Below are 15265 nucleotides of genomic sequence, written 5' to 3'. Positions count from 1 at the left end.
GTCCATAAGTATATTGGGAATCCTATTTAGCTAAAGGTACTGGCTGACTTGGATATTAACTTCTCTAAAATGAAAGCATTATGAAAGACCTATTTTCTATTGAGCAATATCACACCTCCTACTGATAGATTTGGATTGTGCTACTGATCAGATATTATACACCTATGAAATTTTAAAAGAATAAAATCTGGATAATTAAAATACACAGTATCTGGAAAAACACCACAGATGTCTGAAGATAGAAAGAAAAAGCAAAAGGCTTTAATACACATCACTATTTTGTGCAGATAATTATTTAATAGATTATGGCCAACCAATAAAGAAACAAAATACAAATACAAACATTTCAGTCTTTCTCGCTCTCTTTTCTCAAGACACTTGACTTGTACTTTGAGCTTTAGTAGTAGTTAAGTAGTTAATCCACTGATACACAACATAAGCAGAAAATAATTTCCTAGTTGTAGCACTAAATCGTTAATATCATTAGTGGTACAACAGCTCACTGCTGTACCACTAATAATATTTTCTTGGTTACTGCAGAGATAAATTTGTAATCTAGGTAACTGGAGTACAACAGTAAAAACTCAAAACATCCCCAGGCTGTATTCAGGAAATGTTGCACATCATAGCTTTAGATTAAATTAGAATTTGTTTTCATTGCTAGCATTGCAGTAACGAGCAAAATTGTCTCTAAAAGTCAATGTATATTAAAAGGAAGGTTGTTACATTTTATGATGACTACACAAAATAATGACAATTAGGTACCAAGGAGTAAGATTTAAAACTCTACAACCAGAGATTATTTTCAACAGAAAGGTATGAGTGAAGATTCTTTTGGGTTGGAATAACTTGATTATTTGATATCTCAAGTTATGAATTTCTCTTCTTCATAAAATGAATAAATCCAAAAAAGTCCTTACTGAACAGAAATAGTTTGATCATTACAATCTACTCAAGAGCAACAGAACGCCAATATGTTCAGATGCTTACAGCTATATTGTAAAAGCTGGTTCAACAAAGGTGAAATTTGGTTTGATAATGTCTCATTACAGCAGACAAAAATGAAGCTTTCATTTTGTTTGCTGGCAGAAAGAATATTGAATTCACAAGACCACTTATAACAAAACCAAACATGCAATCTATTGTTTTTAAAACTTTTACTGCAACGTAACATTGAAGTCAACAGTAATTGAAAAGATGTAAACAGGATAATAATTTTACCTGTATGTATATAGCTTCTCAGATCATTTGAGGGGCATAAAGGAGGGGGTGGTGTTTCTCAATAATTGAGACACTTTTAACTTAAATGGGTTTTCATTTGAAAAAGAAAGACAACATTGTTTTAATCCAAAATTAAAATATGTGCTTCTTGCACCCCTTTAACACATCTTAAAAAGCAAAACAACTACTCATATTTTGGCATTCATGTTTACATTTGCTCAGATCTTTTAGATTTCAAAGCTGCTATCCAGTGTTGCCATGAAATACAGATTGTAGAATCTAGGTAGCACAGGCTACTTCCAATACCAATACTAAGTAGAAAGGAACATGAAGCAGGGCATTACATTACACTTCTGAACTAGTACAGTAAGAGTGAAAACCTAGAAAAAGTTAACCTACAGTTTATAGAAGGAACTAATTATCTGCAGAAGCTGATTTTTGGTTGTATATTATTTTACACTGTGATTTTTCTGCGTCTGCTAATTTAGAGCAGACATACTTGCTGCTTTCTTTGCTTTGTTTCTTATATTCTCCCCCCCCCCCCTATACCATACACCAAGCATTATGAATATAAGCCCAAATATCCCAGACAATCCAGTGAACAAAGTTAGTGTAATGCACTGGTGTGAGGTGTGAAATAAAAAAATGTCTCTCAATCTTCATCAAAGTTCTGTTGTAGAAGAAAGTTGGCAGCCAAGTTTTCATTCTTCTCACAAGCAAAATACGCCTGTATCACAAGTCCTTCAGGAAATCCTAATGCCTTTAACTGAAGAAAAGAAACACATTTAGAAAGCACATTTTGTATATTAAGATTCTTTGTATGCCTAGTACCTTGAGATGACACTTAAGCAATCACTGCCTTCTTGAAACAAATATTGCTGCCTAGCTCAATACAGCCTTCAGTGAGCAAGGAATAAGAAGGCATTGCCTCTGTCTTTAGGAAGCAGAATTCTCACTTGAAAACGTGATTTGAATGAGTCTCATGAAGCACCATAAAACATGTTACTTTTCTTTCACTGCCACAGTAAGCCACTAAAGCAGACTTGGGTCACAGTAACGTCAGGAAGTAATGGCACATTGCACTGTTGCAGAAAAAGCCCTCAAACAAGTCCATTTTAAACTATTAGTTATACAAAGCTTAGGGTTTTTAATAAAAGTTGCCTGGAACAAAAGCTTCCAGCCTGTGATCACTATTAGGTAGACCAACACATCACATTAAGCCATACTTTCCATTGTTCCAACTGGACTTTCACTTTTAAAAAAAACTGATTACACACTGCAGCCATGAGAAGTAAGTTGAGAGCAATCTGTTTTTCAGAAGTCAAGGAATTAATTAATGTCTGGGACACAACAACAACAACAGGGGATGAGAATACTAGAGAAGAGCTTATTACTGTGCTGAGGGAGAAAGGTTTAGCCTGAACTTAAAAACACGCAGCAAACCAATCTCTGTTTTAGCCAAAGGCAAGTACATACAACCATTAGGTGATTTTCTTAAAATCCTCACAGCACCTGCAAGGCAATTTACACACCGGGCAGATCCAATCTCTGCGAGAAACTATGTCCTATTACCCCTTATCCACCATTCTTACATTTAAATTCATGCTTAAAGAGAACATGAATGTGTTAGCTGTAATACTAAGACACCTAAATTTTGAAGTGCATCTTTCATGGAAAGAGGAAGAAGCATATAGGTCTCTGTTGGGTTTTGGAACAGGTTGTAGGGGTAATGCTCTACTGCATAAATGGTTTTAAAAGGAAATGCAGCAGACTAGAGAGGATGATCTGTGAAGGAGTACACAGACAGTTTTATTAGAGTAATTTTATTAATCATCCATTTCCTTGAGATCTAGGGAATTGACACCTGTATTACAATTGCTCTTTTCTGATAATCCTTACATAACCTTTTGCTTTGCCAGTTGAAAAACAATGTCTTCAATATACAAAAGCACTACCGCAGTATGACACAAATCTCTGCAATTTGCTCTACAAAAAATCTCAGAGGCATTGCCACCTATGCGAATCCATATTAAGTCATGGTTACACACAGTATTTATGAATGCAATATACCTACCCTGCTATGTTTTTATAGGTATGTTGACCTATATTTTTAGAAAGCTGTAATTAACTAATTCTCATTGATAGACAAATAACTGGGTTAAGCAGTGACTTCAACTAATCTACTTAACTATGAGAGCTCTTACTATCCAAGTACTTTGCAAACAGTGCTCATGCAGACATACCTCTGTACCTGAAAACCTAACACAGCACAATCTATAATAGTACTGTATGAGGCTTTTGCAAGAGGAATTACTGCTCAAGTTCCCATTCCTGAGGGAAGCCCATCCAATCATCAATTATTACAGACAGCCTCTGATCACTTAAAAAGCTCTGCATCTTCTCAGTAAGGCAGATTCAAGAGATTTTAGACTCAACTGCTATAAGGCAAGAAGAGATGTGATTTGAAACAAGACTACAACAGCTATGCTATATCACATATCAAGGATCCAAAATGATGCAGAACCACTGAGCATAAATAAGCAAAGTTTAAGTTAAGGCATGTCTTAAGCATGCACTGGAGTCAACATCCTACAGAAACAGCCAAGCAACACTGCAAAGAAGAAAGGCTCACCCTTTCTATAGCTTCTTTTTCCTGAGGTGTTACTTGAATGTAGTTCATATGACCATTTCCAGCTTCTGCTACTCCTCCAGTGCTGGCACCATCATCACTGCCACTTAAACCTTGGCGAGACTCTAGAACTGGCTCATTCAGCATATGAATAAAATGTTCCTGGTGTTGGCTTATTTGCTGTGATGTATGAGAGAATAAAAGAAATAAATATATTGAAAGAAACCATATTTAAGCCTGCCAACAGGCAAGTAAGAATCTTTCTTTTCAGTGAATTGAGTAGTCAAAAGAATATGTAAAAAGTGCATAGAGAAAAATGATTACATCTGACCATAAGAAATACAATTTCATGTTTCAGTTCAATTGCAGTGGCACTTCCCTCTTCCTGATGCCCTTTGCACCTCTTAGAAAGAGAGTCAGACTAATTTCTAATATCACAGAAAATATATTCTGTAAAGCAGTAACTGCTGTTAACACACTATCCCAAATAACATCAACATATCCCTTTCTTGTAAAGCTAAATCAAAATTAGCAACATTATTTTGTTGTTTTCAGATTCACCTGCAGTAGTTGAGGGTTTTCCCGTCCAATTTGCTGCAGCAATGCTGGTAACAGAGAAGGATTTTGCTGAATGATTTGTCTCATCTGCTGGAACTGCGGCTGATTTCGTAAAAACTCAAGTGGATGTCCTGAAAACCAATGAGATAACATGCTTTTTAAAAAGTTAGCAAGATTCTTAATGAAATACATATCTACACTGTAACTGTAGATAGAAACAGGACATGAAAGTGGACAATACATCCCTCACTGAAGAACAGAAGAGCTTGCTTCCTTCACACTTACTCTAACTTGAAGCAAGAACTCCATATACTGAGGTTAAACAATGCATTTCCTTTTCACCCAGCCTTCTCTTAAAATCCAACAGCCTTCTGCCCTCGATCTCCAGCACTTTCCTCTTTAGGTCTCATCTCTGAGCAACCTCATTCAGAGACACCTACCCAGCCTACCGTCTTGTCTCTATGCCTACAACAGAGTTCTCTACCTCCTGCAATAGGTCAGTTCTGTCCTTCTCAGGTGAGTCTCACCTTCCCATATATCCTATACTGTTAGGTACTACCTCGAATGCAGCAGTGTCTAAAGTGCTCTGAAATATCCCATTCCTCCCATCCTCTCTTTATGGATGATGTCATATGTGCCTGTCACTACTACCTGTACGTTTAATACACGAACAAAGCTTACAACTGGAACACCATCTCTGCCACAGCCTAAGACAGACCTTTCCTACTCCTTGATTATGTTCTTTTCACCCAATTACTTCCCTTTAAGACAGACTTTTCTTCAGCAGGCACCAACCACTCTGTCCATGTACTGCACGGCTAAGTGGGGAGTCCTAGGTCATGGATAAGTCTCGTAGGTGCTACACCTCATGGCCTTATTCAATGTTTCTCCCTTGATATTCCAACTTCCAAGCAGTGAACACATCAGTACAGTCACCGTCAACAGTGCAGTTAGCCACAGCCATAGGAAGCCAGAGTTTAAGTAAGAGAAAACACAGCCCCCTCCACATTTGTGGTCTTAAGTCCAGAATACTGAATCAAAGGAATTATGCAAGTTTGCAGCATTTTTAGAATGCCAGATATATCCACATACAACAAGTCATTTGTTCCAAGGAAGTACCACACTTGGAACTTCATTGTTACAGATCTTATTCATTTGATGAGTTCGCAAGCATGAGGACCTTAAAATTCACTGTGTCTGTTTATCACATCCTCGCAAATATAGCCTTTCTTACCTGCTAATGAACTAGTAGTCGTCGGTATAGTTGCTACGGCTGCTGCCACTGCTGAAGACTGAGAGGCACCAGTGGTTGCTGCTTGAGGGGGTTCAGCCACAGCCTGATTATCTCCAGGTATACCCTAACGCCATAAAAGTTCACATAATTACCTACAGAATGCTAAAAGATATTTGTTTTACTGCACACATTATTTAGTTTTCAGAATAAAAGGAAAAAACATTATCACTTTCACTGCAAATACAAAGCAAGATGCTGTGATAGGTATGCATTTACAACTGGAAGAGAATACTGTGAAAAGAGTAACTTATTTTTTGACACAAAAAATGTGGTTTGTATAGTGAAGTAGTAAAGCACGCACTGCATCAGTTTAAAATACATATCATTCCATAAAAAAATACTTGCTTTGAATCCTGTTCTAAGATATTTGATATGAATAAAAAAGTTAAAACTAAATAGACTGTTACAATATGGTATAGTGTTACGTAAATGAAGTTATATTACAGCAACAGAACTGTAGTAGACAATGTTAACAGTGAGATTATAGATGCCATACATCTGGCAAGAAATAGGAGAGAGAAGAACATGGCTCTTTGGACCGTCCTCCTCAATGCAACAGCATGACAAATGTCATTTACTGTATCTTAAGTGTGAAAAGGCCTTTATATTATCAAATTTTAGCAGTTAAAAAAAACAGTTAACTTGCATTTTGTTTATTTGCCACATGCAAACAACTTGATATAGGAACTAATTGCTCAGAGGGATGAAATCGACAAATCTAAAAAAGAACTTAAGAGTAAATTAGAATGTGGGTTACACAACCGAGACAGACCTTACTCTATTACCCTTCTCCTGCACAGGAACCCTTCCAGCTTCCCACCCTAACCATGCTTTCCCTACTGCCTCTGAACTCCTGCACCACATCTGTCCTTTCCATCCTTCTCCCTGAAGCCTAGAAAGTTAGGCAGCTTGGCATGGGACAGACACCAAGAAAGATTCCTGTATGACTACAAGCCCTGGTGGTACAGGCAAGGGAAGCTGCCTGACAGGAACCTAAAAGAGGCAGACTCCACAGAACAGTAAACACACAGAGTAACAGTGGGGGGAGCTTTATTAAACCCAATCCCAAAGAGGCACAATCCTCTGCCTCACGACACCCAGTTTCCAGGGTATCAGAACATTCTGTTTTTCTCCAGTCTTCCAGCATATTTAATCCAGGTAAGTCTGAGAAGGCAGAAGCACTGGTATAACTGAATGTATTTCACTTGCCTCAGATGAAGAAGGCACCCTTCACTTTGGGAACCACAAAACTTAAAGAAAAGGGTGGGTGGAAATAATCACAGAACTTCAGTGTAACCAGACAATTAAGAGGTTTAGCAAACCTACCATAGAAATCACGTTCTTCACATGATACATTCATTGCTGTAGCTGAACAGAAAGGACAAACACACAGCTAATATAAAGGCCACCATCTAGAAAGGGAGAACTGGACAGTGCTCCAGGCAAAGCTTTGCCTTACCTGTGAGATAATCAGCACATCAGGGTATAAATCACCTTATCACCAAGTCCACGTTTAAGCCAGTCAGAGGAATAAATGCAAGGTTTTCTCTGTCACACACTTCATTACCATTATATGGTTGGGTCAGCTTGCTACACATCTCTCTCTCCACAGAGGGGGAAGAAAATTCCCTTCCTGAAATGCTTCTGAGTTACCTCTCTTAGCAGTGCCTTACAGAGCACTGCTGAAATATCTTTTCCCATCAAATCAGTCATTTCTGGGAGTTTAAGTATAATGTAGGAGCTTGGGTTAATCTTATGAAATTACTGGTTGATTTCACCTATTCACAGGCATATGTTGTCACTGCAATCTGTGCCCTGATCCAACAGCATATACTTGTTTAAACCTTAAGTTTGCCCTTGAATGGCAGCACTATGGAAACTAGTCTAACTAAATTTACTTAGAGATGATTTGTCATCTTGAACACCACCTTAACTCTCAAATACAATCTTGAAGTATCACTCTCCAAATAACCAAGACTGGGTACAATTGTAATCAGATGAGACTAGTGAGGTGTATGCACCTTGTTCATACAGCTGTTCAACAGAATATAAGTATGATGTCAATTCACGTACAATTAATTTTGAATGCAAACATTGCTTGGACAGCAAAATGGCCATTTTTGCCTCATGGTGGGTTAAACAATTGTTTCCTGTTTAATTGAGCAACAGAGCAGTTTTTAGCTGACATTATTCTCCACAGGGTAATAATAATCGCATCAGGCCCAGCCCAAGGAATGGTCACATTTAAAACACAATAGTTCCTGTTGGAAGGGACCTACAACAATCATCTAGTCCAACTGCCTGACCACTTCAGGGCTGACCAAAAGTTAAAACATGTTATTAAGGGCATTGCCCAAATGATTCAAACACTGACAGGAATGGGGCACCAACCCCCTCCCCCCTCTCTAGGAAGCCTGCTCCATGTTTGACTACCCTCATGGTAAAGAAATGTTTCCTAAAAATTTCCAGACTAAGAGGCTGCAACCAACAGTCTGGTTGTTGAGGGAAAGACAGGACTCCTTCCTAATTAAGGGTTAGGAAACCCTTGTGTCAAAGAGATCTGAATCCAAATGCCTCCAAAGGTGAGTGTGGGGCATAGAAAAAGAAACAGCATTCTTTGGAAATGAGATCTCCTTTCACGACCACAGCCCAAAGATGGAGGATTACATCTAGATCCTCAGCCATAAAGCTGTAAAAACTGCACAGCTTGTCATGTGAACCATGGGCAGCAAGTGGAATCTTCAGGGCTCATTTACGGAACAGCTACTCTTTAAGCACATACTCTCTTGTCATTATCTTTCCAACACTCTACGGGTACTTTTGGTGTACTGGTTCTTTAAACCAGGACAGAGGTATACACTTACAGCTCTCAACAGCCTAATCCTACCCTGCAGATTATACAACAGATAACACTTATGATAGCTTGGAGGTGGGTAGAGGGTCAAAGAACAGTGTCATCAATGGACTGGTGTTAACTAAGAAGCTTTTTTGATGCAGCAGGATGGTAAGGAAGATGTTTAGACCCCATCAGATCAAGAACAGTTAGAAAGACCATTTGCAGCAACAGGATTCTTCCAGAAGGAAGTCAAGAAGTCTGCCAGCTAATATGGTCTCTACAAGCAAGACTGTGCCTCCCCACTCCCTTTTCCAGCAGGAAGAAGAGGAAGAACAAAGAAAAGATAGTCTCAGTAAAGGAGAACATGAAACAGAAAGGGACCACCTTATATAACAGAAGGACCCATTTTAAACAGAGGACCTGCTGAAGGAGTAGAAATGAACTGCTCAGACCAGTCAGACTTAGTCTATTTGGCAGACGTGTCATGTGTTGAACTCCATCACAGGTATGCTCTGTTTCTATTCAGGACTTCCTGAACAGAAATAAGCTAGAGCATGGAAACACCAGACTGAGTGTACAAGCACTGCACTCTGTACGACTGGCACAAGCACAGCAAGCCCAACACTTACAGGAGGCACTGGATTTATGGTATATGTAGATACTTAATGAACAACATTTTTAAGGCATGAAAAACAAACGTTTGAGATTCCAGACTTCTGCCAAAGAGATGGGAGCCACTGCATTCACCCTTAGGGCAAGATGGTATTTATCACCTTTAGTTGGCCTAATACTAGATGAGAACTGAACTTTTTACATTCATGTACTCACAACATTTGTTGTCTGTTTAAAAGCTGCAGGTTACAAAGTCTTGGTATCATTAATGTAAGTAGCAAGCACACCAGTGACTTGTCCCTACTGAAGAAAAACTTACATTAACAAAAGGAAAGTTTTATAACTGGAGACAGAGAGGTCAATTTTCTTACCAATCTATCAGAAATTCAACCCGCATATATTCTGCAAGGACTGGTTCAAGATATCTGGATTCAAGATTTTAATAAAAATGGTATGCTAGAGTGAAAACTAAATGCACCGGAAATACTGATTAAGCAACAAGTTCCCAGACAGATTCTCTGGTGGTTACAATTCACCTGTCGGATTAAGGTAAACAATGAGAAGTAATCCAAAGAGCCCCTAAAACAACTCACAAGATTTCCATTAAAGTGAAGCTACTCTTCTGTTTCCTCTCATCCCAATGAAGTTCATTTCACCCTTCAAACTGTATTTACCAAATGAGAAATTGTCTCTTCTCCAAAACACTGCTTTAAATTAAAACACCAGTTAAATTAAGCACACTTCAAAAAACTCTCAAACCTTTGTTTAGAAAGCATATTATTAAGAACACTGTGCACTATTAGTAAAAACAATGAACTGGAACTTAAAAAAAAAGCACCTTTGTAACATTATAGATACTAATACAAAAATACAGCTAATACTATCACTAAGATGTGACACAAAAATCATTCCTTGAGCCAGCTGTTGGCAGTTAAAACTAGCACTGTTACTGGACATACTTTATATACATACCCATACAAATCAACAAAGAATAAAAGCAAAGTAGTGATAGAGGTAGTTTGAGATGACTTCAGTAGTTCCTGTAACAGATTATGACCCTCAAAATCCGTATCTCAGCCTTCCAGATGCTCTGTTTAGAGATGATGTTCCTCTGGGAACATGCATTACTCTCACTGATTGATCATATTCAAGTAAACCATATTCTTTAGTGAGAACAAAATAAAAAGTGAAAGAACAAGGTGTAGGTAAAATAAACTGCTCACCATTAAAAGGTATTCCACTGCTCTGTCAGGATTGTTGAAGCTGGCCCTCAGCGCCGCAATTACTTGCTCTCGTTCATAGCCCATTGACATGATCTCAGTCACCATATTCTCATAGGACTGACCTGTCACTAGAAGTAACATGACCACCGTTTTGTGGGATTAAGGCAAAAAAAGTACAAAAAAGTTTCAGCAGGTAAATTTCATTTCTATCCAAATTTGAGTCATTCATTGAAGAGTAAATAGCTCATATTAAACTTGCCACGGTTCTGTTGCGTTACCTCCCAATATATTCTGGTGATTTCCTCATGCATTTGACTGGAATAGCAGAGGGTAAGGAACACAATGCAATCTCCTACTGAAAAAAGTAGCACTTGTGATACTTCTGTACTCCTAATTGAAATAATATTTGCTCTTTATGCTTTCATCTAAGGTCAAGGGCATCCTCACAGCTAATATTCAATACACATCAATCACATCAAACCCCCCACCTCTTATAGCATAAATGGACTAAAACTGGACCACCCCTATAGCCATCAAGACAAAAGGGTACACACACTATATATGGAGCAATTTAAGGACAACTGATCACTAGACTAATGGTACCATAAGGAAAATTATTATCTTCTCTCATAATCCAATTTCCCTTCCTTAAAAGGAGACAGTAGGTTTAACAATTCAAAAAAACCCCAACTATTCTGTTATAAATTGTAATTGAGCAACGTCTTAAAGGTTATCTTCTTCCCACAGAAAAAAAAAATCCAAACCCAGCCAGTAAAATACCATCTCCTTCCTTGGATAAAGGTATTCCTGATCCCAGTGGAACCCTGCTACTGACTCTGTAACACTAACAAGGCAGGAGAGTTAAATCATAAACAGTCATCATAAAAAACCACAGATTAAAAAAAAGTAGAGGAAACAAATACTCCTGGAGCTACTCTGTTAAGACAAGTAAGTCAGTTAAAAGAACCAAAGAAAATACCAAGTTTTACTCCCTCAGGGAGAAGGTGTTTAACTCAAGTCAACATTAACACAACCACATTGATTGATTTTTAAAGAATGCTTCTAAGTAATCAGTGGATATATGACTGAGGGCATCATACTCAAGAACAACTAATACAACAGCTCTAGCCCAAGGATACCTGTGCATTATCCATAGATATATATAATGGATTTACAACCCTTGACTCATTTGAGTATTTATTGTTTGGACTTCAAAATAATAGCACTAACCTGAGTTTAAGGAACGGTAAGATCATGTCTTCATATACAACTACCAGATCCACCATTTTACATCTACCTTCCTTTTTTCAAAGCCATAAAAAAAAAAAATCATCACATAAACTTTGCTCCAACGATACATATTTCTGTACATATCTTCAGAGAAGCAAAAAAGCCAACAATTGTCCCAACACATTGATTCTGCCAAACTTACTGCTCATGTTCTTTCTTACAAAGCACTAGTTTACCCTTACTATTGCTAACAAACTAATCAAGGTAAACAGCAGGCAGAACACCTTTTGATCTAATTAGTTACTACTTAAACATTTCTGTAGTGCTCTTTCAATATAAGCTTGGTAGAGGCTAGAACAGCATGAGAGATTTTGTACAGAAAAGAAAGATGCAAGAAGGTTGACTTTGTCTGGGCAGACTGGTACATAAACCGTAATTAAAAGCCAAGGCAGGAAACAGCATTACTGCAAATTTAGGCACACATACTCCATATACAGTCTACTTACACAAGTTGTGCAAAAGTAAGACCAAGAATAATAATTCAGGAATTGCACACCAGCAATGTCATGATACAGAGTCAGGCCTATCTCTAAATAGAGCTACTGGGAATGTACGAGGTCAGTGCTTAACTGATTCTGCTCTTCGCTTTTATCTTTCAAGTAATATTTTAAAGCTGGATTAACCTTCAAATCCAGTTCATCACACTCCCCACAACAATTCTCATCCCATGCCCTAAAGAAAGCTCAGGCTGCTCCGGTGAAAGATATGGTCGCACAGGAACTGCAAAACATGCAGATCTTTGTTGTAGCACACAAAACCACATCGGTTTTCAGTCAGCATATCTAACTGAAAACAAAAACAAATCAGTAGAAACCAATCCCTGTTTTTAAAGTGAAGTCAATTATCTTCTGGCTAATTGAGAAGCCACAGGAAGAACATGCCTAGGATCCTACTTAGGATGTAAAAGCATACCACATGAATTTGTGACAGCAAATTCCTTTTAAAACAGCTTCTAAACAAAAAGAACCACAGAGATCATGCTTGATGCCTTTGAAAATTTTTCAGCATATAACCCTTGCAGTATGCTTACCCAGATAGTACACTCGATGCCTGTCATTTCCAAACATGGGACTTGTGGACTTACTATATCAAACACCAATCAAAGAACTTTCTTATAAAATGGATAGTGAGGTGATGCTCTCCTGCTACATTGAAATAAGATTTCTTTTTTTTTCAATTCTGAACATAATTGAATCAAGACCACCATCTTAATTAACATGTTGGTCATTACCGTTAACATTGAGTATTTGTGATGACTACATCTGGGCCACTAATGTATAATGAATGGTTAATGAAGCCTGCAGCACCTTTGGCAGCAGTAGTCACTTAAAAAATTTAACAGAACTCAACTGGTTGTCTCCTACAGCACCTTTCAGCTCTTTCAGCTCATACGTTTCTTCAGCCTAAAACAGTATGGCGTAACATAAAGGCTAAGCTGCAGTTAGCCAGACTAAGCCTGGTGACTACCACCAATACACATAAAACATTACCACTGCTCCTACATCACCTTGGGCTGCTTAATCTCAACACCTGGCTCCCATAAATCCACACACCTCTCGACAAAAATGTAAGTGAAACTCTCCAATTAATTTGACTTTTTGTACCAACTTGCAGTCTAATGTTTACAGAGGTAAGCCAAAATAAAAAAACCCACCTCTCCCTTACTTCTGTGCCTTAATTTGCTACATTCTAAAAAAGGAGTAAAACCTCTCCAAAAAATTTAAATAGGAGTAAGGAGTTGTGGGTTTGCCTTGTAATTTCCTAGCTACCAGAATCAGCATAAAGGAGGAGCAGAACTTCCTACTGTTTTTACCCTGGTTATTCCACTGAGAAACAAAGACATTTAACTGTCAAAAGAAAAGTGAATTGACTATAAGTATACAGAGGCATTCATTCCTCAACCCAGACAGCAGCAGATTTGGTGAATTTATCTAATCTAAAAGTGTCAAAAGACAGTACTGTCAAAGCTGGAACACAGGAGTAATACAGGCAGCCATTTTATCAGGCCTGCAGACTGGGAAGCAAAGGTGAAAAGAAAAGCATATACATAGCTACGTCCAGCCACTTCAAACTGAACAGTCAGAAAAGAAATTAAGGCAAATGGGGGGAAAAAACCAGGAATGATAAGGATCTTCCTTTTACACAGTAAAAATATATGAAGTGAAATATTCTTCAGTAAAGAAGTTCTTGATGCTGGTTCTAAGATACCAACTTCAGGTCTTAGAGAAGAGTACTTTGATTATAACTTTAACAATGACAGATACAGAAGAGAATGTCAACATCTGCTAATCCGTCATTTGTTTCTGCTGCATCAAAATAATGTCTACATTAAAAAAACACTCCACTTACCAAGTGCACTTATAGCATCCTCAAAAAGATTTGATCGAGATGTATCACCTGTTGTACTGTAAGATGAAGACAAGTGCAATGGTAATTACAAAACTTTGGAAATTTTCCTGTTTTTAAAAAAAAGCAGCAGCAGCTCTAACTCTAATAGCCCCTTTTGTTTCTAAAAAACCAACAGAGCTTTCCAAAGAGCTCATTTAGTCTTATAGTGAGACCAGATTTCACCACCTTACAATGCTACCAGTTTTAACACAAGGCCAACCTTCCCCCCTACCCCCCAATAGTTTGGCTCTTGCCCATCTGCTCAGGGATTAGCCATCTGCTTGCTTGAATGCTTTAAAGGGTGGGAGAACAAGGTGGATTTTCAAGAGCACACAGCAGTCTCACTAACTGCTTCCCCAGTCACTGGTTTGATCTCAATGAGGACTCAAGAAGGTCAGTGGCAAGCACTTATTAAAATCCCTGTATTCCTGGGAAAGCAGGATACTAACTGCTAACATTTGCAATGACTTCATCTCAAATTATCAAAACTGTTAAATTACAGGATTAAAGGCTCACCTCCATGAACACCACACAGGCACACCACCAGGCAGAGGAGCACCAGTTAACTCAGCCAGAGCCAAGGGTGCCCCTTTCCTGGCTCCTCCCAGGGCTGCAACTTAAAGCATTGGGCCTCCTGGTCTCAGGGTGACACCCCTCATGGGTCAATGGGAGAGGGTCTCCAGGTCTCCTTACACATCAAGGGCATTTCTGCCAACAGGGTGGTGTGACTCACCATGGGGTGCCAGGAAAAAGCGTTTGGGGATTGTGCAAGACTAATTATGGGATATCTAGGGGAAGAACCAAGGGCAGGGAAAAGGAAGCATCAAGGCATGCCACAGATGAAAAGCATGGGTAGAGAACAAAAAGAGAAGAAAAAGGGCCAGTCATGTAAACAGCACCTGCCTGGCCATGCCCTGCACCTGATCACCAGTCTACCCTGTCTTCTAATTAAATTCCATTTCCAACTATTTTTCATGCTAGGGCGGGAGGGCCTCTATTCTACATTCATGTGTGTGTACAGAAGTCTAAGGGCCCAAAACTGGACAGGGAAACATGAGTCACAAGGATCCACACGTCTGTGGAGCCAGCAGTGGCAGAGACCAGACACTGTGGAAGCTGCAGTGCCAGCAACTGGAGAAGGGGCCAGAGGGGTGCATGTACCTGGGGTGTCGCCAACTGAAGAGACTAGAAGTGCATGCATATTCTGTGTGGAT

At 38.7% G+C, this 15265-nt stretch overlaps 1 protein-coding gene across 4 annotated transcripts in view; it reads right to left on the bottom strand.

The window, feature by feature from the left end:
• Window positions 1-275: 275 nt before the first annotated feature.
• The window catches only part of RAD23B (RAD23 homolog B, nucleotide excision repair protein), a 45802-nt gene continuing 30812 nt past the window's right edge, over window positions 276-15265 (bottom strand). For all 4 annotated transcript variants that reach the window (XM_074811565.1, XM_074811566.1, XM_074811568.1 and 1 more), the window contains 6 exons: window positions 14013-14068; window positions 10374-10501; window positions 5643-5766; window positions 4412-4539; window positions 3854-4030; window positions 276-1987 (listed from right to left, as the gene is read on the bottom strand). In XM_074811565.1, the coding sequence (XP_074667666.1) occupies window positions 1874-1987; window positions 3854-4030; window positions 4412-4539; window positions 5643-5766; window positions 10374-10501; window positions 14013-14068 (727 nt within the window). In that variant the 3' untranslated portion in view covers window positions 276-1873. The remainder of the gene's footprint in view (window positions 1988-3853; window positions 4031-4411; window positions 4540-5642; window positions 5767-10373; window positions 10502-14012; window positions 14069-15265) is intronic.

The sequence above is a fragment of the Strix aluco genome, chromosome Z, assembly GCF_031877795.1.
Source record: "Strix aluco isolate bStrAlu1 chromosome Z, bStrAlu1.hap1, whole genome shotgun sequence".
Lineage (NCBI taxonomy): Eukaryota > Metazoa > Chordata > Aves > Strigiformes > Strigidae > Strix > Strix aluco.
Note: the sequence above shows the minus strand (reverse complement) of the source record. Positions and strands in the feature narration are given on the sequence as shown.